This window comes from Cibotium barometz, chromosome 10 (assembly GCF_041138505.1).
Source record: "Cibotium barometz isolate CiBa-2024 chromosome 10, ASM4113850v1, whole genome shotgun sequence".
Taxonomy (NCBI): domain Eukaryota; kingdom Viridiplantae; phylum Streptophyta; class Polypodiopsida; order Cyatheales; family Cibotiaceae; genus Cibotium; species Cibotium barometz.
Window position 1 is genome coordinate 33,200,679 of NC_141055.1, and position 26,343 is coordinate 33,227,021.

Here is a 26,343-nt window from a genome sequence, read left to right on the forward strand (position 1 = left end):
CGTCCTCCTCGCCGTCAAAATATGCCGTCCCAGCCGAACAGTATACTGGAAAAAAGTGATCTCTGTGGCCTCAAGGGATGCATAAGGATCATGCCACTCGTACTCCCCGGGGTCCCACTGTAGCCGGGCCAAGGGGCGCGCTGCATAAGCCCATATGCGCCAATCCGGGAGCACATCAGCAGGGTCGGGGTCAATATGCCACTTCCGAGAAGCGGCAGCCACTACCCGAATCCTCTGAAAGGTGCACTCTGCAACCAAAGGCGACTCCACCTCCACTCTCTGGAGTCTGCCCTCATCCTGAATCTCATAATAAAGGCATCTGCCATCCTCAGTGCTGGCTCTGACAGCAATCAGGATCTCCAACTGTGTAAAGGCTCCCATCCACCGTGGGGCCACTGGCTTGAGGGGTGTGAACCACTCCTCTGTAAGTGCCTCCTGAATATCATCCCTCATAATCAACCCCCCTCTGAAGTGACTCAGCCTCTCCACCTGGGTCTCCTCTGGTAGACTGCAGAAAGCCTGCCAGTCTCCAAAACTACGAGCTGGGCCTGCCGCTAAAGGTCCCCAGGCTAGATGAGGCCGAGAACCAAGCATATGACCCTGCTCCGTACGAACCGCTGGGCTTCAGATGAGCGGCTGCCTGGCCCGCTCCTCAACACAAGAAGGAGGCCGCTGAGAAAGCCCCGGTCTCAGCAGCTCCCAAGCTCTATCTGTCCTCCCATCCTCTACTGAGGCCTGTCCTCCTCATCTCTATGAAGATCCAGCGAATCTCTGGTGCCCAAGTACCCCCTGCAGGGGGCGCCCGAGCCTGCAGTCGCTGCAAGAGGAGCTCTTTCCAAGGCTCAGCGCCTGGAAGCAACCCCCGAACAATAAGCTTCCCCAATAAGGCTCTACTCTGATCGACTGGATCTATAATGCCCAAACCGCCCTGAGCCAGCGGAAGTGTAATAACTGCCCATGCAACCTTTGCCCGAGCTGGCTGACCGTCCCGCCCAGACCACAGAAAGTTCCTGATCAGCCTCTGTACCTGGCTGGATGCAAGAGCTCGAGAAAATCCAGCAAGACGTAATGTACCACATGGTCGCTAACAGCACCTGATTTGCCACCACCACCCTCCCAGCCAAGGATAGTGGAGCTGTACTCCAATACAGTAGCTTCTTCCGAATACTCAGAAGAAGCGGGGCAATTTGCTGCTCAGGTGACAAATCTAGGCCAATCTGGCATCCCAAATACCGCACTGCTGTGCCTGGAGGAATCCATCTAAAACCGGGGTCCGGGCTCCATGCCGGAGTGGGAGCACTACTGATCCAAAAGGCCACTGTCTTGCGCCAATTGATCAATGCTCCCGAAGCTGCACTAAAAACCTGGAGCGACTGCTCTGCCCGAATAAGATTGGCCTCATGGCCATGCAAAAATAAGCCCGTGTCGTCTGCAAACTCAGCATCAAGCAAATCCTCCCCCCGGACTGGGAGCTGAAGTCCTCTCAAACCAACCTCCTCTGCCGTCAAATACATACTCATAGCCTCCGCAAAGAAGAGAAAAAGGAAAGGGGCAAGAGGACACCCCTGACGGACTGATCTGGTCAGCTCAAAACTCGGCCCCCGACCTCCTGCAATCAGCACCTGGCTGCGAGCTGTGGAATACAGAGCTGACACCCCTCTGATCCATCCTGGCTCAAAGCCCAGGCGAAGCATAGTGCCCTCTAAGAATCCCCAATCAACTCTATCATATGCCTTCTCAAAATCGAGAAGCATCACGACCAAGTCCTCGCCAAGAAACCTAGCTCGGGCCGTCGCCTCCCAGAAAGTAAAGATGTTGTCAAGGATACTGCGCTCCTTGACAAATCCTGTCTGAGTAGCATGAATCAACTCCCCCAGGAAGGGCTGGATCCTCAAACTCAAGGCCTTTGCTAAGACCTTGTAGACAGTATTGAGGATCGTAATAGGCCTCCAATGCCGAATGTCATCTGATACTCCCTCCCCCTTGGGGATAAGATAGATCAAGCCCTCTGAAAAGCTCTGCGGCATCACCCCAGTGTCTAAAACATGCTGAAAGCCTCTGCGGAGGCCTGGCCCCAAAAGGTCCCAATAGCGCATAAAAAAGGCCGGCCGCCGGCGTCAGTCCGTCCTCCCCTGGGCAACTATGTCGCGGCAGGACCCTCAAGGCCTCGGCAAGCTCAATCTCTGACAGAGGCGCACCTAGAACTGTACGCATATGGTCTGTGACCCTCCTCTGCACATGGGCCCACACAGTCTGTCTGCAAACATCTCGATCCTCAGTGGCTGGCTCCGCTGAAAGCAGGTCACTATAAAAAGCAGTGGCAATGGCTCTGATCTCCCCGAGCTCAGTAGCTATCGATCCATCCAGTCTACCAAGCTGGCTGACTCCTGCTCGCGCATGACGGGGTCCAGTGATCTCAAAAAACTCCCCAGTCACTCTATCACCAAGCTGCGTCCACTGAGAGGCCTGACGACGATAGTAAAACTCATGTCTCTGCTTCTCTACCTCTCTAACCTCCTGACGTGCCTGGCTCAGCTGGGACGCCACCCACTCACATGCAGGATGCTGCTCCTGAAGGCGCTGTAGCGAAGCAAGGCTGCGTCTAAGCCGTTGCTCCCGCTCGCGAATCTCTCCTAGTCGTGTCAAAGCTGCAGCGTGTAGAAAAGAGCTAAGATCAATGAGTCCCTGGGCACACTGGCCTGCTGCATCCTGGTCAAAGCACTGACTATCATGCCAGATCCTCTCAATGTCCTCAGCGAGACTGGGATCTGCAAGTACCCTCTCTGGGATCCTCAACTGCAAGCTGGGCTCCCGTGTCCCCTCCTCCAGTGTCAATATAACTGGCGCATGATCTGAAAATGAGGTGCCAGCGAGAATGCCGATGGAGCCCCCTCGCTCCCCTAACCAATCGCCCACATAAAAGCGATCAATCCGTGATAGATTAGTCCCTCCCTGCCGGCGATCCGACCGAGAGAAACTAAGACTGTCCTGAGACCGGGAGAAAGCCCCATGCTGCCATGCATCAGTGATCCTCAGTGACATGCAAAACCGGTCCCAAGCTGCAAGCTCCGTGCCATGCACTGTAACATGACTGCCTCCCACCCTATCTGCCGGGTCCTCAAGCATGTTGAAGTCTCCCCCAACACACCAATGTGCGGCCTCTGGCAATGCATCTGTAACCTGAGTCCAGAACTCTGCTCTGGCACTAGCATGATTGGGCGCATAGATGTTGAGCACACCCAATAGCTCATCATGCATCCTCAGAATGACATACTGTGCTCTACCAGGCACAATGATCCCTCGATCCACAATGGCCTGCCGCCATACATCTGCAATAACCATGCATACTCCTCCCTGTCCACCCAAAGGACCAAACCCTGCAGACCATAAAGTGTCCCATCTACCAGGCATCACCGAACCATATCTCCGGATCCTGCTCTCACCCAAGTGGTGCTCCTGCATCATCAAAATGTCAATGTTGCCACCAACCAGGCATCTCTGAAGCTCCTGCCTCAAGCAACCTCGATAGCGTATAAAGTGTGCTCCGCCAAGGCCCTGTACATTCCATGAGATGATCCTCATGGATGCCCTGCTGAGGTGGATGCTGTCTCAGCCGTACGGCGGGCCTTCGCAAGCGGCTTGGATGGAGAGTAGTCCCCATCCGAACGGCTGCGAATCTGCCCACCCGGTGTACTGCAAGAATCCCGGATCAGGCGCCAGTGGCTGTGGCCCATGGCGACTGCCTCCTGCTCTGACAGAGAAACCTCGTGTATACTCACATATCCAGGGTCGCGTGCCAAGTCTGCCACTATGCGTACGACCAAATGCCGAATCCCTGAGGTATCCACACTCCCGGGATCCAAGAAGAAATGAGCCAACTCCCAAAGTCGGCCTATCACATCAGTCACCTCCAGATCGCTCATGTGGTGAGAAAACTCAACTGCTTGAGTCTTCAAAGTGCTGAGAGCGAGCTCTAGAGTCCACTCCCGATCACAAGGTCCACAAAGAGGGAACGAGAAGGCCACCGCTGAGTCTAGTGCCTCCTCCCCGCGGGCCGGAGGTATCACTACATGAACTCGAATGGGTGCTGGCTCATGGGGGCCCTCTGCTCCAAAAAGCCGTGTAAAGGTATAATCAAAGGCCTCCGAGCGCTGGCTAATGCCAAGGCGACTCAGCCGACTGCGGATAGATGAAATCCGTGAGGCCCTAATCGGCATAGGTCTCCTCTGTGATGCTCGAGCGAGGTCAGTGCTCAGCGCTCTCCGGACTGCAGGTGAGCGCCAGGGAACTGCCAGGGTCTCCCGGGAAGGTGAGGCGGGCGGAGGGGGAGGAGGGGGAGGCGAGGGAGGTGGAGAGGGAGCCGCTGCCGAAACCGGAGCGGGGGCGGGAGGAGGCGAAGGTGGAAACGAGTCGGTGGGAGGGGACGGGGGTGGGGGGGGTGAAGAAGGGGGAGCTGGCATCTCCTGGTCCTCGGTCGCTGCAGGGGTCTCCTCCTGAAGGGGAGCAAAGCTGTTCCTCATGGGAACCCAGTGAGGCTGAGACTGTGGCTGCTGCTGCAGCGGTCTCTGTGCGTGCTGCTGTGGCTGTCTCCCTCGGCGGCGCCCCTGTCCAGGCTGCCACTCCGAGGTCTCTGTGGCCTGAGCAGGTGTCCTTGAGGCAGCCTGCCGAGCCGAATCTGTTGGCGGGCCATCAGTAGCCTGCGGCGGTGGTGAGGGTCGAGGTCTCCTGCGAGGGCAGGCCTTGGCCAGATGACCGACCTGCCTGCAAATGAAGCACTGGTTCGGGAGCCCCGAGAACTCCACTCTCTGATCTATCCACCCCCCCCCTATCCTAGGTAGCTGAATGACCTTAGGAAGGGAGGAGATGTCAGACACCAACACTCTGACCGAAGGTAGCCCAGCTGCTCTGGCCACCACTGAAGCTGCTGAGGGGCCCGTCTCTAGTACCGAGCCCACCAATGCTCCGAGCCTGGAGAGGAGCGGAAGATACTCCCGGCGGAGACCAGGGAAACAAACTGTAATATGGAAGAGGCGCTCTCCCTGCTCCGCCGCTGCTGGGTCAAATCCATGCTGCCAAGGTCTGAAGAAAGCCCGAGCACCCCTGATGTCCAGAGGACTCATGGCAAGGACCTTGGCAACGCTCTGGGCGGCCTCGAACTCGATCTGATAATGGCCCCGGCCCAGGAGCTGTACATCAAGGATCTTGCCCACATCTGCAAGAAGGCGAGCCTGAAGAAGATCCCTGATCTCCCCTCTGCTGGGGCGAGTGCCGACTATACGGCAGATGGTGGAATGAGCCTGGAGGCGTTCCACCTCTGCAGTGAGGCTCGCTTCCTCTTCCGGCGAAAGAGAAAGCCTGATGGGGATGTCCTCGGGGGCGGGCGAGGGGGCTGCGGGTGAGTCCCTCTGAGGCGAGGCGGGAGGAGTCTCCATCAGAGTCTGAAGCTCAGGCGAAGGCGAGGCGAATGCGGAAAACCTGCAAGGAGCGGGCTGCACCCAAAGAGGCGGAAGACCGGATGAAAATGAAGAAAAAAACAAAACCCCCTGGGGGTGACCAACAGCACGAAAGAGGAGGGAGAGGGGGAAAACGAAGGAGAACCCCTTGGGGGGGGGGGGGGGGGGGGGCGGGGGCGGCAACAAAGCGAAAGGGAGGGGAGGCGGGGCGCTGGCGCGAACAGGCGGAAAAGGGGGGGGGCGAAAAGGCGACAAAGGGGAGGGGGGGGCGAACAGGCGAAGAGTGGGTTGGGGGCGAAAATACAAAAAGGCGGCTAGGCGGGGGGGGGGGGGGGGGGGGGACGAAATGGGGAGGAGGGGGGAGTCGCAGCAGCGAGGCAGGCGGGGAGTGAAGAGGCGAAACGGCGAGGAGAGGAAAGGACGAAATGGCGAGGAGGGGGGAGGCGCACCAGCGAGGAGAGGGGAGCGAAGGCAGGCGGGGGGTGAAGAGGCGAACCGGCGGAGAGGTGGGGGGCGAACAGGCGACAGAGAAAAGGGGGGGGCGTGCAGGCGCGCAGCGCAGGGTGGAGGCGGGAGGCTTCAGCGAGCTCTCTGGATCTCTCTGAACTGTGGCAACAGTGGGTTGCTTTTTGCTCAACCAAGATAGGCATGAACTGCCAAGAAAAAAACAATTCCCAATGGTGGATTGCCTAGTATCATAATCACCAGCCCAATCTGAATCACTGTATGCATAAAGCTGCAAGCTGCCCCCCCTGGGATAGAACAAACCAAGATCGAGGGTATCCTGAAGATAACGAAAAATGCGTTTGACTACTTGCCAATGCTTTGTGCTTGGGCTGTGCATGAATTTGCTCAACAAAGATACCCCAAAAGATCTGTCTGGCCTTGTGCTACACAAGTAAATGAGGCATCCCACTGCCTGGCTGTAAATGCCGGTCTCAAAAGGCTCTCCAATATCATGCATAGTAAGCCGTACACCTGGTTCTACTGGAGTAGAAATGGGCTTACATTCAGCCATGTGAAACCTTTTTAGCAAACTTTTTATGTACTTAGTTTGCTGCATAACAATGCCATCATCTGTATGCATAAACTGTATGCCGAGATAGTAGTGTAAAGGCCTCAAATCTGACATATCAAATTCAGCTTTCAAATCAGCTTTGAAATCTGAAATTTGTGCTTTGCTAGTACCTGTCTGTGCAGTTTCACTTGCTTATCATCATGAGCTTGATGAAATGAAAGAGCAGTATGCCCATGATGAGGATTTTGAAAGGTTGTATGATCAGATGTCTGAGGGTCAGCGGCATGAGCACTATACTCTCAGAGATGGGTTTTTATTGATGCATGGCGGACTGTGTGTTACCAGGCTATTGCGACTCAAGGTTATGATTGAAAGTCATGCTCCACCGTATGCAGGTCATAGAGGTATTGACGGCACGGTCAAAGCAGTGGAGACTTTCTTTTATTGGCCAACCTTGAGAAGAGATGTTGATGCCTTTGTGAGGCAATGCATCGTATGTCAGAAGGTAAAGTTTGACCGTCAGAAGACACCAGGGTTATTACAGCCTTTACCTATTCCAGATAGACCTTGGGAGAGCATTGCCATGGATTTTATATTTGATCTTCCACGGACACAAACAGAAAATGATGGCATCTGGACTATCATATGCAGGTTCAGTAAGCAGGCTCATTTCATTCCTGTGCGTAAGACGATCAAAGTGGATCATATGGTGAAGTTGTTCATGGCGAACATCTTCAAGTATCATGGCTTGCCTACGTCTATCATTAGTGACCGTGATCCACGGATGACGAGTTTGTTCTGGAGAGGGTTGTTTGACAACATGGGTACAACTCTCAAGTTTTCATCATCTTTTCATCCACAGACAGATGGTCAGTCATAAGAGGCTAACTCTACAGTGTTGGATCTTCTCAAGTGTTATGTGTCAGAGCACAAGCAACAATGGGAAAAGTATCTTCCTTTGGTGGAGTTTGCATATAACAACACTGTACATACCTCGACAGGCAAGGCGCCTTTTGAGATTGTGGAAGGAGGGAAGAAGGTACCACCCATTTTGCATACAAAGGATAAGATATTTGAGGCTGATCAGTATGTGGAGAGTCTGGATGAAGCTTATCGGAGAGTTAAGTTGGCACTCCAGAAAACTCAGCAGAAGCAAAAGAAAGCCGCAGACCGTCACAGACGTGATCTACAGTTTGCATTGGGTGATTGGGTTCTTTTGCGCTTTGAAAAGGCTAGACTCAAGAAGATGAAGGGTAAAGAGCGCTTATTTCGTAAATTGAGCATGCGTTATTATGGGCCTTTTCAGGTTTTGGAAAAGATTGGTGAGGTAACCTATCGTTTGAAGTTACCAGATCACTGGAGGATTCACAATGCTTTTCACGTGAGTCTTCTTAGACCTTTCCGTGGGGATGTGCCTGAGGATGTATCAGATGAGACTCAGGCGGAAGTTGAGGAACTTGATGAGGTTTCTGATTCCAGAGCAGATACTGGCACATAAAGAAAGGAAGGTACGAGGTAAAGTTTCCCGTCGCTATCTTGTGAAGTTCAAGAACTATTCACCGATGGATGCGAAGTGGATGGAGGAAGGTGACTTAACAGATTCACCTCAGGTTTTGCAGCTTTATCTCGATGCCTTTGAGTTAGAGCCGACTCTTGTTGTGGCTCATTCAGGTTCAGCAGAGCATGGGTCTGGAGCATTACCTGATGCTCAAGAGGGGGGTAGCACCTCCACTCCCTTGATACAGACAGGCTCAGATGACATCTAGAGGTCGCTTGGTGCAGTTTTTATCTCACCCGAAGGTACTGAGGCTGACAGTACATCTGTTTATGGGACTTCTATGATATATGTGTACTAGTCACATGGGATTTTGTGGATATGTATGGTTCACAGTGGTATACAACTTGGACTATTACTACGCCATTGGTTTGCAGTGAATAATGTTACATGTGCATGGCTTAGAGAGATTGGGACGTTGATCTTGCCATATTGTATATTTCACTTTGGATATTTTGCTGCATCACCAGAATGCAATCGAGGACGCTTGCCATTTTTCAAGAGGGGGGTATGTCATGGCCCTGTGAAAATGGAACAGCACAAGTGTGGGCATGGTGGTTGCAGAGTCAGAATATTGAATGATTCACATGGGGGGTGCCCGGACAGAGTTAATGATGTGTGGACATCCCTAGGTGTGAAGGGGGGGAACTAGAACATTAGAATTTTAATGTTTTATTAAAGTTGCCCCTAGGCCTTAGTGGCCCCTAGGGAACTTTAATAACTTTTAAAGTGGGGGGCCCTAGGATTATTATGGAGAGGGGGCAACTCCACTTTTGGAGTGTGTGCTTCTCTCTCCTCTCTCTTTCTCTCTAGCTTTTGGAGAAACGTGGAGCATACATGCTAGTTCTCATGCGTGGAAAAGCAGGAGGAGGAGTCGACTGAAAGAAGGTGCTGTTGCTGTTTTTCTCTGTGCAAAACCAGCCGTACAGCCCTGTACGGACAGGCTGTTGCAAGTACACGTTTTGTTGCTGGCTGCGCACAGGAGTTGCTGCGAGTATCTCTGCAGGACAGGCTGCGCACAGGTTCTGGACAGGCTGTTGCAGATTCTGTTGCAGGTACAACTGTACGGACATATGTACGGACAGCTGTACGGACGGGACAGAAACAGGCGCTGGACAGTACTGCTGCTGGCGGCACTGGACAGATCTGGTACAGGCTGGCTGCGTAGGTACAGGCGTGTACAGGTACTGGCTGCAGGCAGCATATGCAAGGACAGCTTCTGGCACGTGTTTTGAGGCAGTACAGACTGGTACAGTGCTGTTTTTCAGATCTGTACAGTCAAGTACAGCACTGAGTTGGATGCCAGGAGGAGGGTACAGACAAGTACATACACACGTGTGAAGCAGGGTTGTGGAAACAAGTGCTTGCAAGTACAGATTGGTACCGTTACTTCCTCCAGTGCAGATACACGGGCTGATTTTGGTAAGCTCCGCATCTGTTCATCTATCTCTCTTTCTACTGCTTTATGTCTGTTGCAGATTTGAGCTATCTGGCCCCTTGTGAGAGGAGGGGTATGGCAGATTGACAAGGGTGGAGACAGAGACTGAACAGTACATGTATGTATGAGCTGAGATGTTGAATCATGTGCTTGAGTTATGCCAGATGTATGTTTATGGCTGCCCTGCTTAGTGGTCTTGGTTGATCAGAGGGAGGCACAGTGTGTTGCTTTGAGACACAGATCTGTGTACGTGGATCCTCTATGCTAAGAGGTATTGTGGGCCGTCAGATTGGACATACAGGTGTAATCTCTTGGCTGATTTTTGGTTGTACTCAGCCTTTCATACTTTTGGAATTGAATAAAGAAATACCGCAAGGGGCGCCAAGCTTTGGGGCCAACAGGTGTCGCTTTGTTTTCAGATTTGGGCACTCTAGCCCCAATCTTTTCTGTTTTCAAATCTAGACTACAAGTGGATGGGTGACTGCTAGTCTACCGCACTCTGGTTTCTATCAGAGGCCGGTTTCATGTAACTAGAGTATCAAATAGCCAAAGTTTCGTCCTCGGCTCCTGAAACTATATCTGTGAGCATTGCCTCTCTAGCGAGCTAAGGGCTGCATATCCCCTCATCAATCTAGCGTCGGCCGCCTTCCGCATCGAGAACTGAGGTCCAGCAAAAGTGATCCCAAGGTATACATAGGCTCTCCACTGTATGTAAACTGTACTGCAGATCTACTTATCCACTGTAGAGAGAGAGAGAGAGAGAGAGAGAGAGAGAGAGAGAGAGAGAGAGAGATTAGCCATAATGCTAATCTGAGCGAGAAAGGCTGAATTGAACACAAAGCAAGACTTTCGGATGCTGATACTAAACGGGAAAGAGAGGGGGAAGCCAATACCAAGGTAGGGCAGCAGGCCAAGGTAGGGCAGTAGGAAGAAGAGGTGGGCAGGGGGAAGAAGGGGCAGCAGAGGGGGGATGGCGGGCAGAAGAGGCAGCAGAGGAGAGCGAAACCAGGGAGGGTGGGCAGCAAGCAGAGGAGAGGTGCAGGGGAATGCCGGCAGCAGAGGGAAGCAGACGGGCAGAAGAGGGCAGGGTAGGAAGCTCAACAGTTGGGGAGCTCCAACATGGTTTTTACACCTGGAGCATAAATATGGGCTAAAATCGTTGAGAAGAGTATTGTGGCACTGCTGTGGATTTGGGATAGCAGAGTTGCGAAGAATTCAGCATTGACTTTGGGCAGATTGCTAAAGGTGTTTTTACATGGTTTGTCTGGAAATCCAGGTCTTCGAGTGATGTGTTCACTGAGTGCCTGCAGAGCTTTTTAACCTTTGGGATAAAGAACCCAAAGGAGGCCCGCAGGGTCATTCTTTGTCCCCGTATTCCGGAGTACTGCACATCCTCATCGTCAACATACACGAAATCTGCATCTGCATCATTTCTCTATTCACATCATGGTTTGTTGTCTTAATTAAGTGAAATATTCAGGTCTTTCATGCGTGCTCCCATTACATCCATGGAAGTTCCATGCCAGCTATCGCCCACTGTCCAAGGTGGGATTGAGGATTTAGAACTCATGGCCGTATCAAACATAAAAGAAAGCCTACTCTTGTGAGCATCTCTTTGACCATCTCTAGTGTTGATACATTATCCCGTCCACAAACAGAAGGACAAGAAGGCTGAAGTACGTGTGTCAGTGGAGACAGATGTGGCCATTTGAACAACCACATAAAGCTGTAGCGGTGCTAAGAGGTTGAGATGATCTAGAAATTGTGTTGGCACCCACTATCAAAAGGCGCGATGGTATCCTTTTATTTGGAGTGTCCTGGTATTAGGAATTATACCATGGTAAGCAGAAGCAGGCAGCCCAGGTGGAGCAACAACTGCAGCTGTTTGAAAATAGTTGAATATAGACCAAGGCAGAAGCCATGGGAGCTTGATGCAAAAAGCAATAGTCAGAAAAAACTGAACAAAACGTGAGTGTCAAGAAGAAGACCAAGCCTGGGAAGAGGGTGAAAGTGGCCTCGGTGGTGCACAGTAGTAGGTTATGGCCCAACTTTCGATCCTTTGGCAAGGCAAGTCCAGTTTCGGTTGTGCATAAATCTATATGTTTCGAAGTCAGTGTTGAATCGTGCATGAGAGTATATTCTTTAAGACGACTTCGCTACATCATTTTTCTGATTGCATGTATATTACTTCTCTGTCTGGCAGCTTGAACATGATGCTCAAAAAAATGCAAGTGGGCTTACTTGTACTAATGTGCCAGTTCAACAACAGCTATGCATGAATATGCTATCTCATGGGAAACCAAAATCATTCATCGGTAAAGTCGGTTAGGACATATCTAAAAGTCCAAATATCTGCTATAAATCTCCAAGGAAGAGTGTATGTGCACGCTCTTTGACCATGTGCATCTTATGTTGTATGTTATCTTGGTTTATTTGAAATACAGAGTTTTTCAATTTAACTCACTCAAGAAGATCAGAAGGCGCATCTAAAGATAAAGATGGAGAACCAAAGGTTTTTGTAGCTTCCCCTAAGAGTTCACATTTTATCATGCAGTTTTTAAGACGTTCATGCTATAGATGTTAGAGAGAGAGAGAGAGAGAGAGAGAGAGAGAGAGAGAGAGAGAAAGCTGTATTAACGTCTACTAGAGGCCGAACTCGACCTATGAGACAAATCAATGTACAACTGTCAATGTCTTCTGGATGTCCAAAAAAAAAGGACAAAATGAACATGAAATAAAGTATGAAAGTACTGAGCTAGTGGGGGGGTGTGTGAAACCGGCCTCTGATAGAAACCAAAGTGCGGTAGACTAGCAGTCACCCGTCCACTTGTAGTCTAGATATGAAAACAAAATAGATTGGAGCTAGAGCGCCCAAATCTGAAAACAAAGCGACACCTGTTGGCCCCAAAGCTTGGCGCCCCTTGCAGTATTTCTTTATTCGACTCCAATAATATGAATGGCTGAGTACAACAAAAATCAGCCAAGAGATTACACCTGTATGTCCAATCTGACGGCCCATAATACCTCTTAGCACAGAGGATCTATGCACACAGATCTATGTCTCCAAATAACACACTGTGCCTCCCTCTGATCAGCCAAGACCACTAAGCAGGGCAGCCATGAGCATACATCTGGCATAACTCAAGTACATGATTCAACATCTCAGCTCATACATACATGTACTGTCCAAACTCTCTCTCAACCCTTGTCAATCTGCCATACCCCTCCTCTCACAAGGGGCCAGATAGCTCATATCTGCAACAGACATCAAGCAGTAGAAAGAGAAATAGATGAACAGATGAGGAGCTTACCAAAATCAGCTCGTGAAATAGCACTGGAGGAAGCAACGGTATCAATCTGTACTTGTAGGCACTTGTTTCCACAACCCTACTTCACACCATGCACGTACTTGTCTGATCCCTCCTCCTTGTGTTCACTTCTATGCTGTCTTTGATCATACAGATCTGAAAAACAGCCCCGTACCCGTCTGTACTACCTCGGGATACGTGCCAGGAGTTGTACTTGCAAACGCCGCCTGCAGTCTTGATACTGGTCTCGCCTGAACCTGCATAGTCAGTCTGTCCAGAACCTGTCCTGCGCCGCCAGCAGCCGTACTGCTGTACCTGGATTGTCCGTACACTGTACGGCAGTCGTATAGTGTTGTACCTGCTGTGTACTTGTCTGCACAGCCTGTACAGAGCCTGTGCGCAGCGTGTCCAGCAGAGAAAAAGACCCGCAGCAGCTCCTGTACGTAGCCTGTACCAAGAGAGAACTTGCAGCCTGTCCGTACTACAAGGCTGTACGGCTGGTTTGCACAGAGAAAACAGCAGCAACCAGTAAATTCTGCAGTCGACTTACTCCCCTCCTTGCTTTTCCACGCATGAGAACCCACAAGAGTGCTCCACGACTCTTTTTCCCAAAAGCTAGAGAGAGGGGGAGGAGAGAGAAGCACACACTCCAAAAGTGGAGTGGCCTCCTCCCCATAAAAATCCTAGGGCCCCAAACTTTAAAAGTCCCTAGGGGTCACTAAGGCCTAGGGGCAACTTTAATAAACATTAAAGTTTAATGTTCTAGTTCCCCCCTTCACACCTAGGGATGTCCACACATCTTTAACTGTGTCCGGGCACCCCCCATGTGAATCATTCAATATTCTGACTCTGCAACCACCATGCCCACACTTGTGCTGTTCCATTTTCACAGGGCCATGACATACCCCCCTCTTGAAAAATGGCAAGCGTCCTCGATTGCATTCTGGTGACGCAGCAAAATATCCAAAGTGAAATATACAATATGGCAAGATCAGCGTCCCAATCTCTCTAAGCCATGCACATGTATCAACATTCACTGCAAACCAATGGCATAGTAATGGTGCAAGTTGTATACCACTGTGAACCATACATATCCACAAAATTCCATGTGACTAGTACACATATATCATAGAAGTCCCATAAACAGATGTACTGTCAGCCTCAGTACCTTCGGGTGAGATAAAAACTGCACCAAGCGACCTCTAGATGTCATCTGAGCCTGTCTGTATCAAGGGAGTGGAGGTGCTACCCCCCTCTTGAGCATCAGGTAATGCTCCAGACCCATGCTCTGCTGAACCTGAATGAGCCACAACAAGAGTCGGCTCTAACTCAAAGGCATCGAGATAAAGCTGCAAAACCTGAGGTGAATCTGTTTAGTCACCTTCCTCCATCCACTTCGCATCCATCGGTGAATAGTTCTTGAACTTCACAAGATAGCGACGGGAAACTTTACCTCGTACCTTCCTTTCTTTATGTGCCAGTATCTGCTCTGGAATCAGAATCTCATCAAGTTCCTCAACTTCCGGCTGAGTCTCATTTGATACATCCTCAGGCACATCCCCACGGAAAGGATCAAGAAGACTCACGTGAAAAGCATTGTGAATCCTCCAGTGATCTGGTAACTTCAAACGATAGGTTACCTCACCAATCTTTTCCAAAACCTGAAAAGGCCCATAATATCGCATGCTCAACTTAGGGAATAAGCGCTCTTTACCCTTCATCTTCTTGAGTCTAGCCTTTTCAAAGCGCAAAAGAACCCAATCACCCAATGCAAACTGTAAATCACGTCTGTGACGGTATGCGGCTTTCTTTTGCTTCTGCTGAGTTTTCTGGAGGGCCAACTTAACTCTCCGATAAGCTTCATCCAAACTTTCCACACACTGATCAGCCTCAAAGATCTTATCCTTTGTATGCAAAATGGGTGGTACCTTCTTCCCTCCTTCCACAATCTCAAAAGGCGCCTTGCCTGTCGAGGTATGTACAGTGTTGTTATATGCAAACTCCACCAAAGGAAGATCCTTTTCCCATTGTTGCTTGTGCTCTGACACATAACACTTGAGAAGATCCAACACTGTAGATTTAGCTTTTTCTGACTGACCATCTGTCTGTGGATGAAATGACGATGAAAACTTGAGAGTTGTACCCATGTTGTCAAACAACCCTCTCGAAAACAAACTCGTCATCCGTGGATCACGGTCACTAATGATAGACGTTGGCAAGCCATGATGCTTGAAGATGTTCGCCATGAACAACTTCACCATATGTTCCACTTTGATCGTCTTACGCACGGGAATGAAATGAGCCTGCTTACTGAACCTACATATGATAGTCCAGATGCCATCATTTCCCGTTTGTGTCCGTGGAAGATCAAATACAAAATCCATGGCAATGCTCTCCCAAGGTCTATCCGGAATAGGTAAAGGCTGTAATAACCCTGGTGTCTTCTGACTGTCAAACTTTACCTTCTGACATACGATGCATTGCCTGTCAAAGGCATCAACATCTCTTCTCAAGGTTGGCCAATAAAAGAAAGTCTCCACTGCTTTGACCGTGGCGTCAATACCTCTATGACCTGCATATGGTGGAGCATGACTTTCAATCATAACCTTGAGTTGCAATGGCCTGGTAACACACAGTCTGCCATGCATCAATAAAAACCCATCTCTGAGAGTATAGTGCTCATGCCGCTGACCCTCAGACATTTGATCATACAACCTTTCAAAATCCTCATCATGGGCATACTGCTCTTTCATTTTATCAAGCTCATGATGATAAGCAAGTGAAACTGCAGAGACCTGTGGCTTGCGTGACAAAGCATCTGCCACTACATTCTTTTTGCCTTCCACATGCACAATCTGGAAGTGAAACATTGACAAAAAGTTTGCCCAACGCATATGCTTCTCTGAAAGCTTAGTCTGCGTGAGGAAATAACGCAAGGTTTGATGATCTGTCTGTACAGTGAAATCAGCCCCAAGCAAGTAGTGTTTCCATGTAGAAAGAGCGTGAATTACAGCCAACATCTCTTTCTCATAAACCTGTAAATGCTTCTCAGCATCTTGCAATATTCTACTCTCATAGGCTATCACATGTCCCTCTTACATGAGAACTGCACCAATGCTACTTCCACATGCATCACACTGGACAACAAAAGCCTTTCGGAGGTCCGGTAACACCAATACTGGGTCCGAAGTAAGCTTTTCTTTGAGCTTTTTGAATGCTGTAATTTCCCGATCAGCCCATCTAAACGGAGTTGCCTTCTTCGTCAAAGCATGAAGAGGCGAAGCAATTTCAGCAAAGTGCCGTATGTAACGCCTGTAATAGGAACACAATCCTAGAAAACTGCGTACATCATGCACGGTCCTCAAAGTTGGCCAATTAAGTATTGCTTCCACCTTTGCTGGATCCATACGGACTCCATGCGCAGACACAATATGCCCCAAGAAATGTATCTCCTGCAAGAAAAACTCACTCTTCTTGCCATTAACAACCAACCTATGGTTTCTGAGTTCTGCAAACACAATGGCCAAATGCCTTCTATGCTCTTCCTCAGTTTGTGAATGCACAATCATATCATCAAAGAATGTGCCCACAAACTCTCTATGAGGTCTGAAAATCTTGTCCATCATTCTGTTAAATGTGGTAGGCGCATTTGTCAAACCAAAGGGCATAACCAAGAACTCATACAATCCAAACGTCGTTCGGAATGCTGTCTTATGCACATCCTCGGGTCTAATGCGTATCTGATGATACCCGCTTTTCAAGTCAATACAACTAAAAACTGTGGAGCCTTGTAAGCGGTCCAAGATGTCATTGATCCTCGGTATGGGGAATCGATTCTTGATGGTATTCTTGTTCAGCGCCCTGTAATCAATACACATGCGCCAAGAACCATCCTTCTTCTGCACTGAGAGCACAGGTGAGCAAAAGGGTGATGAGCTAGGCTGTATCAACCCCTTATTCAAAAGCTCCTGCACCTGACTCATAATCTCTTCCTGTTGGGCTGCACTAACACGGTACGGCGGTCTATTCGGTGGAGTACTACCAGGAATTAGATCTATGGCATGATCTTCTGGCCTCTCAGGAGGAAGTTCTCCTGGCAATGACTCGGAAAAACGGTCTTGAAACCCACATAAGAAATCAGTCCTGTCTTTATCTAACATAGACAAATTAGACTTAGACTCATCATCCTGTGCATCCTTTACATAAATCAAGTACGCAGAAAGATGCTTTTTCATTATTGATGAAATCGCCGAAGCGGATACAATAGGAACCGATTCCCCTTTGAGTTTTACATCCAATACATGTTCTTTCCCTCTATGGGTCAGAGTGATTTTCCTATTGTAAGTATCCACCACCGCATGTACCCTGTGGCATCCCCAACAAAACATCACAGCCATCCAAAGGCATGATGAAGAACTCTTCGCTGTCCACATAACCCTGCAAATGAAGCCGAAGCTTCCCAATGATAGGAGTAACGGGTTCTGCATACCCTGGACAAGCCATATTAGCCTCATGTAACGGCCCCATCTCCTCTGCGCGAATCCCCAATCGGCCAGCCAAATCTGGTGATATGAAGTTGGCTCTAGCACCTGTGTCAAAGAAGATCAAGGCATTCTGATCTCTCACTTTGCCCCATGCCCTGCACAACTCTGTGGCTTCACCACCTGGCTGTTCCCCCACAAGATCAGGAACTAAGTCTGCAGAAGGTTTTGGTTTCTTTCACTTGGGCTCTCCTTTATTGTCAGAGTCCTTTTGGGACTTTCTTTTGGGACAATTGAATGACATATGCCCCTCTTCAGTACAGTAAAAACACTTATGAGCATCTCTCAAAACCTGTCTTTCCTCAGAAGTCCTCTTGGGCATTGGCAACTTCTTATATTTCGTCTCTGAAGACCCTTTAGCATCACGAGAAGCATGCCCAAATTTTTCAGCTTTCTTGCCCAATTTCTTACTGCCTTTAAACCCAGATGAACCACCAGTGAGTAACGCATTAGCTGTCATAGCATTTTCAATCATCTGTGTGACATGTTCGTTACTCTTGTCTTTATACAATAATCTCGTACCTCCTTGGGCAGCCCACAACAATACTTCTCTACCTGCTCAGACAGTGGCACCGCACGATAAGAAGTCACTGGGAGTAAAGCTTCCCAAAACTTCTTGTTATAATCCTCCAAACTATCACACTTTGAAGCATCCAATTTGTGCCATGCGGTCATAACATCCACCTCAAATGTAGATGTGAGCCATACGGAAGAGAAAACCTGTTTAAATTGTACCCAAGTAGTGGGTGCTATGCCCTGCAAAAGAAGAGTAGACCACCACTGCAAAGCATTGCTCTTGAGAAAAGTGGCAGCTTTCCTCACCTTAGAGGACTCTGTGTAATTCCCACCAGAAAAAGCAGCATCAAACTGCTGTAAAAAGAAAAGTGCTTTAAGTTTATCCTTTGCCCCACTGAATGTATCAAACTTCACTGCAGCTCCCCCTTCCTTGTAATCCTTCGCCTTTCCCATAGGCGTTAGATTATCATATGGAAGTGGCTTCGCAAGATTGCTGCCCCCAACATTCATGCCCATCATTGGGTCAACATTTCCCATTTCCATACCAGGCATACCATACATTCCAGCCATGTTTCCAAACATTCCATTATGCATACCTGGCTGCATACCACCAAACATATTGCCTTGCATTCCAGGTTGCATGCCTCCAAACATATTTCCTTGCATACCGGACTGCATACCACCATACATATTCCCCTACATACCAGGCTGAAAATTAGCTCCAAAAGGCCCGTGCATACCCATGCCTCCTTGAGGGTAACCCCCAGTCATAGATTGAAACACCGAGCCACCACCAAAATAACCTGGATGCATATTCTGCTGAGGAATAGGTGGCTGTCCATAGAAGGAACTCTGAGAGTTTGCACCATAAGCATGCTGCATATTCGGAAACTGGCCAAAAGATGGTTCCTGTGGGATGGCACCAGTATGACCCTGTGGAAGATTCTTAGAACGAACCTTCCTCTTTTTCTCGAGCTCTGTGTGGGATCTCATAAATTCAGCAAATCTCTCACTCTGTGTGAGCTGCATAAATACATCCATAACACTAGCCAAGCGATCTTTGAACCGAGCATCATCATCCTCTTTACCATGTACATCTTCTGGCTGTGTTACATCCTCATAAGGCTCAACATCTGCAGCCTGTTCTCCTGCAAAAATATCCTCAGATACATCTCTCTCACGAGAAGTCTCTTGCTCTTCTTCTTCATGATAGAAGTACTCATCCTCTGTATCAGACATGTTTGCTGAATTTTCAGCAATGGCTTTCTTCAAAGCAACCACGAGCTCACCCCCTTCAGAAAGTTGATGATTGGTCCCGGCAACGGAACCTTGAAACCGGCCTCTGATAGAAACCAGAGTGCGGTAGACTAGCAGTCACCCGTCCACTTGTAGTCTAGATATGAAAACAAAACAGATTGGAGCTAGAGCGCCCAAATCTGAAAACAAAGTGACACCTGTTGGCCCCAAAGCTTGGCGCCCCTTGCGGTATTTCTTTATTCGATTCCAATAATATGAATGGCTGAGTACAACAAAAATCAGCCAAGAGATTACACCTGTATGTCCAATCTGACGGCCCATAATACCTCTTAGCACAGAGGATCTATGCACACAGATCTATGTCTCCAAATAACACACTGTGCCTCCCTCTGATCAGCCAAGACCACTAAGCAGGGCAGCCATGAGCATACATCTGGCATAACTCAAGTACATGATTCAACATCTCAGCTCATACATACATGTACTGTCCAAACTCTCTCTCAACCCTTGTCAATCTGCCATACCCCTCCTCTCACAAGGGGCCAGATAGCTCATATATGCAACAGACATCAAGCAGTAGAAAGAGAAATAGATGAACAGATGAGGAGCTTACCAAAATCAGCTCGTGAAACAGCACTGGAGGAAGCAACGGTATCAATCTGTACTTGCAGGCACTTGTTTCCACAACCCTACTTCACACGCATGCACGTACTTGTTGTACCCTCCTTCCTTGTGTTCACTTCTATGCTGTCTTTGATTATACAGATCTGAAAAATAGCCCCGTACCCGTCTGTACTACCTCGGGATACGTGCCAGGAGTTGTACTTGCAAACGCCGCCTGCAGTCTTGATACTGGTCTCGCCTGAACCTGCGCAGTCAGTCTGTCCAGAACTTGTCCTGCGCCGCCAGCAGCCGTACTGCTGTACCTGGACTGTCCGTACACTGTACGGCAGTCGTACAGTGTTGTACCTGCTGTGTACTTGTCTGCACAGTTTGTACAGAGCCTGTGCGCAGCCTGTCCAGCAGAGAAAAAGACCCGCAGCAGCTCCTGTACGTAGCCTGTACCAAGAGAGAACTTGCAGCCTGTCCGTACAAGGCTGTACGGCTGGTTTGCACAGAGAAAACAGCAGCAACCAGTAAATTCTGCAGTCGACTTGCTCCCCTCCTTGCTTTTCCACGCATGAGAACCCACAAGAGTGCTCCACGACTCTTTTTCCCAAAAGCTAGAGAGAGGGGGAGGAGAGAGAAGCACACACTCCAAAAGTGGAGTGGCCTCCTCCCCATAAAAATCCTAGGGCCCCAAACTTTAAAAGTCCCTAGGGGCCACTAAGGCCTAGGGGCAACTTTATTAAACATTAAAGTTTAATGTTCTAGTTCCCCCCTTCACACCTAGGGATGTCCACACATCTGTAACTCTGTCCGGGCACCCCCCATGTGAATCATTCAATATTTTGACTCTGCAACCACCATGCCCACACTTGTGCTGTTCCATTTTCGCAGGGCTATGATAGTGTGATGGATGGAGCACTACTGCTAGAGGCTCAGTATGCAACCTATATGCGTAGGGTATACAAGAATGCAGTGCAGATCTGTCTAGCTCCAACCAGTACCATAATGGGGGTGTAATATGTGGCCAAATATAATTCATAGAACAGGAGAGGTCTCAATCTAGTAATTAACAAAAAGAGAAAATAAACTGAGAGTCTACATGCTTGTCGGGGCCAAACGCACAATCATCATCTCAAGGTTGGGAGTCCACTGGTTTTGATTTCTTGTTCTTCTTGGAGCACTGCTGCTTGTGTGGCTTTGACCTTTTGGAGTTCTGCTCCCATTTGTTTGAGTTTTGTTGGTGTGATATTTTCTAACAATAAAGGGGTAGTTCCAATTAGATTTTTAGACTGCTTGAGTACGGTAGCTTGTTGTTCTCTTGTGTAAAAAGTGAGCAGTATCACATAGCTGTTGCGAACTCTGACGCAGCTAATGGTGTCCATGTCCCAAGTGATACCAGGTGTAGCATCTTTAAGTGCTTGTAAGGTGTCATTAAATGTCCTTGTTGATACCACCCATTGGGTAGTCCTCCCACTCTAATCTGTAGTGCTAGGGAAATCCTTTTTCTTAACAAACAGGATCGGGGCGGCAAATGTCGACATACTAGCGCGTATGAAGCCAGTTGCAACAGCTCTTGGAGTTGGTGGTCCAACTCCGCTTCCATAGCCTTGGACAGACGGTATGGAAACTTGCTTGGGAGATCCGAGCCTGGGAGGAGGTCAATCTTGTGGTTGTTTGATCTAGACGAGGGAAGCTGGGGAGGGAGATTGTCCCAAAGAAAAATCTTCTGGAACTTGTCATGGAGAGCCTGGTACTTCTTGGAAGTACTGACCATCGTTTGGGCAGTCTGGATATAAATCACTGCATATTGTGGGCCTTTCCGTATTTCTCGTTTAGCCTGCATGTGGCTTATGAGAGGAAAGTTTGGGATCCTTGGCTCACCCTTAATGATTATTGGGGCTTTGTACACAGACGAGGTAATTCGAAAAGTGTGCCTTTCCCATTCAATGTATGGCTAGAACTTGTGAAACCATTGAATTCCAAAAATAATGTGTGCTCCTACAAGAGGGGAAACCATAAAATCTCGCACAAATTTGATGCCTTGAATAACTATTTTAGCACCTTGAGCTTCAAACTTGATGCTCGTCGTCATGCTTGTGCTAAATCCCTCTAACTTCTTGTCTACCGAAGTCAACATGAACCGGGCTTGTTGAGCGGCCTGTTTTGTGACCACATCCTCCGTATTGCCGCTGTCAAAGAAGACGCCGAATCTTTGGCCACCTATGTAGCCAAACGTCTTGAGCAATTCATTGCGCTCATACACCATGTCTGGGTCGCCATTTTGCTTATCTTCGAGCTCCCAACTAATGATTGCACCAACCAAAGAACTGTGGTCCGAAGAACTAGAGGCGACCGTTGGGGTTTGCGTGGGAGTGGGGCTCACTGGTAGTCTTCTTTGGATAATCCTTAGAAGTGTGTCCTCTTGTTTGACAAAAGAAACACCTACCCTCCTTGTACGGGGTTGTTTCTTCTAGACTCACCTTACCACCGGTCTTGCTTGCTTGAGCTTTCTGGTTTGGAGTAAGCTTGGGCGTATTGGTCGAATTCTTCTAGCCAGAGGTTCCTGTGCTTTGTCCCGTGGAAGACCCCATCTGGTTTCGGACTTTTCCTCTCGAGGTGGGTGCCTTGGGAGTGGAAGACTAGGAAGTCTTTCCTCCATTCTACTTCATCTTAGCACTCTGTGAAACCGAGAGTGAATTCTCGAAGGTGGATGGTTGAAACATACGCAAGTCCCACTGGATTTGTGTGTGAAGGCCATTTAGGAGCTGCCCTTTATTGTCCTTATCAAAATTGCCCAATTGCAAACATAAGTTCGAAATTTTGTTGGCATACTGCAGGACTGGTTGCGTGTTTTGACGTGCTCCCTTGAACTCGTCTTTGAGTCACTCAAGGTAATGGGGTGGTAGAAACCGCCGCTTAAGATCTAAGACGAATTTGTCTCTGACATAAGCTGCTATACTGAATCTGGCATGGGCATGAGCCCATTGAGTCCACCATGGCATGGCCTCGCCCTCTAAATACCAACTAGCCAAGATCACTCTGGGAGTATCATTCTTCTCAATAGCAGCAAAATAAGCTTTTGAATTGATGCAACCAAGAATAAAGGGTCGTGGGATCAAGTTTACCATTATACTTATTGAAGTTCATCCTCTTGGGAGGACGACTCGAGGATGAAGCTGGTGTCACTCTTGCATTTAAAGCCGCAAGAAATCTTTTGTGCTCCATGTGTCGTTTGGTGTCTTCTGGTGTGGCAGCATGGGATGCTGCCTCATAGTCTTCTATCAATCAAATCTCCAGTGCTTGCATTTGCAACGCAAGTGTGTTGAACTCGGTTGCGGTAGTAACCCTCCAGGAGGGTTGCCTGGAAGAGGATTTGCTGTTGGGTTTTGGGAAAGAGAGGGGGAGATGGATAAAAAGGGGCTGGAGCACGGGTTCTTTCTTCGAGGACCAAGCTCTGCACTTTCTGCTCTTCCAACTTGGTGTTCTGGTTTGTGAGTGCTCGCATCATAGTCTTGACCATCTCGTGCACACTCATGCCTACCGTCCCCGAACGACTGCTTGGTGCTCCTTGTTCCGGATTTCTTTGTTCTCTCTTCGTTGAAGTTTGCCATAGTGGGAATAGTCACGTCCTTTTCAGACCGCAACAAAACCATCCAATATGCGTGTGGGGGACTTTCCGGAGGCTAAAAACCAACTGTCCTTGAAGGGACAGGAGTCACACCAAAAGGGGTGGTCCTCCAGAGTCTAGAAACCAACCACACAGGCGAAACCAATTTCTGGTATTCTAGCTGAATTTTCACACTTGAAGAAGAAAGCTCTGATACTATTGTAACATGCGGAAGGTTGATGAATAGATAGGTTCTTCAATGGACAGAATTCAGCAATCTTTTGTGACGAAGATAACGCACAAGATAGATAGATATGTGGAGAAAAGAGACAGAGAGATATGTGCTGTATAGATATGTCGACGTGGCATTAAGTGCGGGATGCATGTGACATATCAGGAAATGTGGGATGCATGTGGCATATCAGTAAGCTTTTTAGTTGAGGACAAGTGATTAGAAGCCGAGGGGATGTCACCGGCCTATTTTGACATCCAAGGAACGGGATGTGACCGAATATGGTAGCTGTCACAATCCGGAAACATGTGCATAGCAAATTTTAATCCATGGCATAATTCATAGGCATTTGACAATACATAATCATGCGTTGAAATCTTTGAAACAACAATATGAAAGCCTACACAAGACAGCACTAGGGCTGAAGCTGGGCCAGCCCCCCCCGAGGTATCTTTATTACGAACAGAGTGTTCCATACTCCAGTACTAGAGAATGGGTGCTAGAGAGTAAACACTCTACAGGCTGGCACCAAATACATCTAGAATTTGATGAAAACAAATAAAACAGTTGCCCGAGGCCTCAACAAGAGTCCACGGCCATAGCCATACTCTAGTACGTGATCACACCCTCTAGGAGTACGTGTTGTCCCGAATAACCAGCCATGAAAACCCTAGCTCTGGCCACCCGAAGATTCCATGGACCCTTAGAGCCACAGGTTTCACGCAGGTTTAGATACTGTTTGCCCTTAAATTCGTCTGGCGAAGAACCTTGCTGAATTGGACTGAACAGCACTATTTTCAGCCCACAAACATGCTGTACAGGTCACCCCAAGAGATGAGATGGATGCCAAGCCCTGTTGTTTGCCTTGAACACAGAGCCATTGGAGCATCAAAATTCAGCCCTGAAATCTTTTGTACAGGAGTTGACCAACTCTGGAGATGAGCCAGAAGTAGTCGCCTGCTTCAGGAGAGAGAAAGAGAAGAATTGCTTTTGTCTGTAGAGCAGCTGTGGGAGCAAGCGATCAGCTATAAAAAAGCCCTGGAAGAAGTTGACCAGCCGTGGAGTAGCTGTCCAGCATGCCAAACTGGCACCTGTCAAAAACCCTAAAGTGTTCCACTCCAAAAACAGTTGGAAGTAGGCACCTAGCTGCTTTTTGGCTTCTCCCCCTCCCAAATTAGGAACTCGTGGAGTTATTCTTGCATGAAGGGCTGCCCACCTTGAGTAATGGTCAAGTTTCATTAAAAATTGGTCCAACTGATGTGAACACTCTATAAAGTGTCCGCCCAAACTTAAGTGTATGTGAACACTTTATAATTTGTTTGCCCAAATTTAAGTGTATGTGAATACTTGCACTCATATAAACGTTAGAATAATAAAATATAACCTGTAATTTTAGTTTGGGGTCACTTACCACCTGCAAAACACAAGACCACTGCCTCAGTCCCATTAGGTGTGCACACACATGTCCAGAGGGTTTCGACGCGTCCTCGGAGCCCATGGACAGTCACATGCCAGGCAGCTAAGATACCGCATCATGCGATCTGAATCACCAATCAGATCTCGTAGTGGCCTCTCTGGGTGTGGATGAGATCGACCTGAATGGTTTTGATGGTTTCTATTGGAGCCGTGAGCCAGCCATCAATGGCCTTGCTGCACCTAGCCCCCTAGATGTGCCATGCTGCAAAGTACTTGAACATCTCCCATCTCGAACTAGTGCGTGACTTGGTGTCCAAGAGTGAATCGGGGCTGTTGCTATAGTAGAGTCATCGACATGTACAAGTGGGATAGGCATAGTGCTAGGCCGCTCTTGTCGTCCTCGTAAAAAAGGGTCTCCCTTGCCTTTGCAACCCAAGTGATCGTCCCCCAAGTGACTTTTGCTCTGAGCAGTGCTCGGCTCGGAGGTGAAAAGGCGGAGGATGCTTTGCCATTGGGTTTTTGCGATGATGTTTAAATTTTAAATATTAATAAAGATGTGGTGTGTGGCTTCCATATGATATTGTGCAATTTGTGTTTTAAAGTTTTGTGTTGTGAAAAATCCTACTTCTTGTGAGTATTCTCTTGTATACATCACACATTGTATCCTCTTACACCACACATTGTATACACCACACATTGTATCCTCTTACACCACACATTGTATTCTCTTGTATACAGCACACATTGTATCCTCTTACACTCTTCTCCCAAAGCTAGTCGCCAGGATGTGATGCCTTTATCCTCTAGAGGAGGGGATTGATAGTTTGTTAGCTTTAGGTATTAGGGTTAGAGAGATGTTGCTAGCCTATGGAGGATGTAAGAAGTCCATGGTTAGACAGAGAGTGAGAGTGAGAGTGAGAGAGATGATAATGCTCAAAAGAGAAGACAATGATTTGATACAAAGTTTCACCAAGTACAATGCTTTTATAGCCTTAGGGGCTCATCTGAATGACATCATTGCTTATGTTAGACATGTATAATATCTAGATATTATCCTCACCACTCTTAAGACTGGGATCACACACACTTGCCCACACACATACAACTCCGAATATCCAACAAATCCCCTTCGGAGTGATGGTGGAGATCCTTGAGATAACCCTCATTAGCCATGGTGATTTGGGCTCTAAATTGCAACACCTGATACAAAAGATCACACTGTGTCAACACCTGAAACTTTCCTATCAAGCCTGACATAAGAGCTTGACCACTCACGACTGTGCCTACATCGGTTTCCCAAAGCAATCCCCCTTGAACCTCAGTAGGGATATGTTGAAAACAAGGAGCCTTTTATAGAAAACAAGGCTTACATGAATGAAAAACACACACAAGA

General features: G+C 48.4%; 1 protein-coding gene across 6 annotated transcripts in view; it reads left to right on the forward strand.

The window, feature by feature from the left end:
- LOC147634804 (uncharacterized) overlaps window positions 1-26,343 on the forward strand; it is a 135,952-nt gene that overhangs the window by 58,197 nt on the left and 51,412 nt on the right. For 4 of the 6 annotated variants that reach the window (XM_086803979.1, XM_086803980.1, XM_086803982.1 and 1 more), the window contains exons 3-4: window positions 11,668-11,779; window positions 11,909-11,976. The exons of 1 other annotated variant lie outside the window; for it this stretch is intronic. In XM_086803979.1, coding sequence (XP_086660105.1) covers window positions 11,668-11,779; window positions 11,909-11,976 — 180 coding nt within the window. The remainder of the gene's footprint in view (window positions 1-11,667; window positions 11,780-11,908; window positions 11,977-26,343) is intronic. One more of the 6 variants, XM_086803981.1, reaches the window with a different exon arrangement.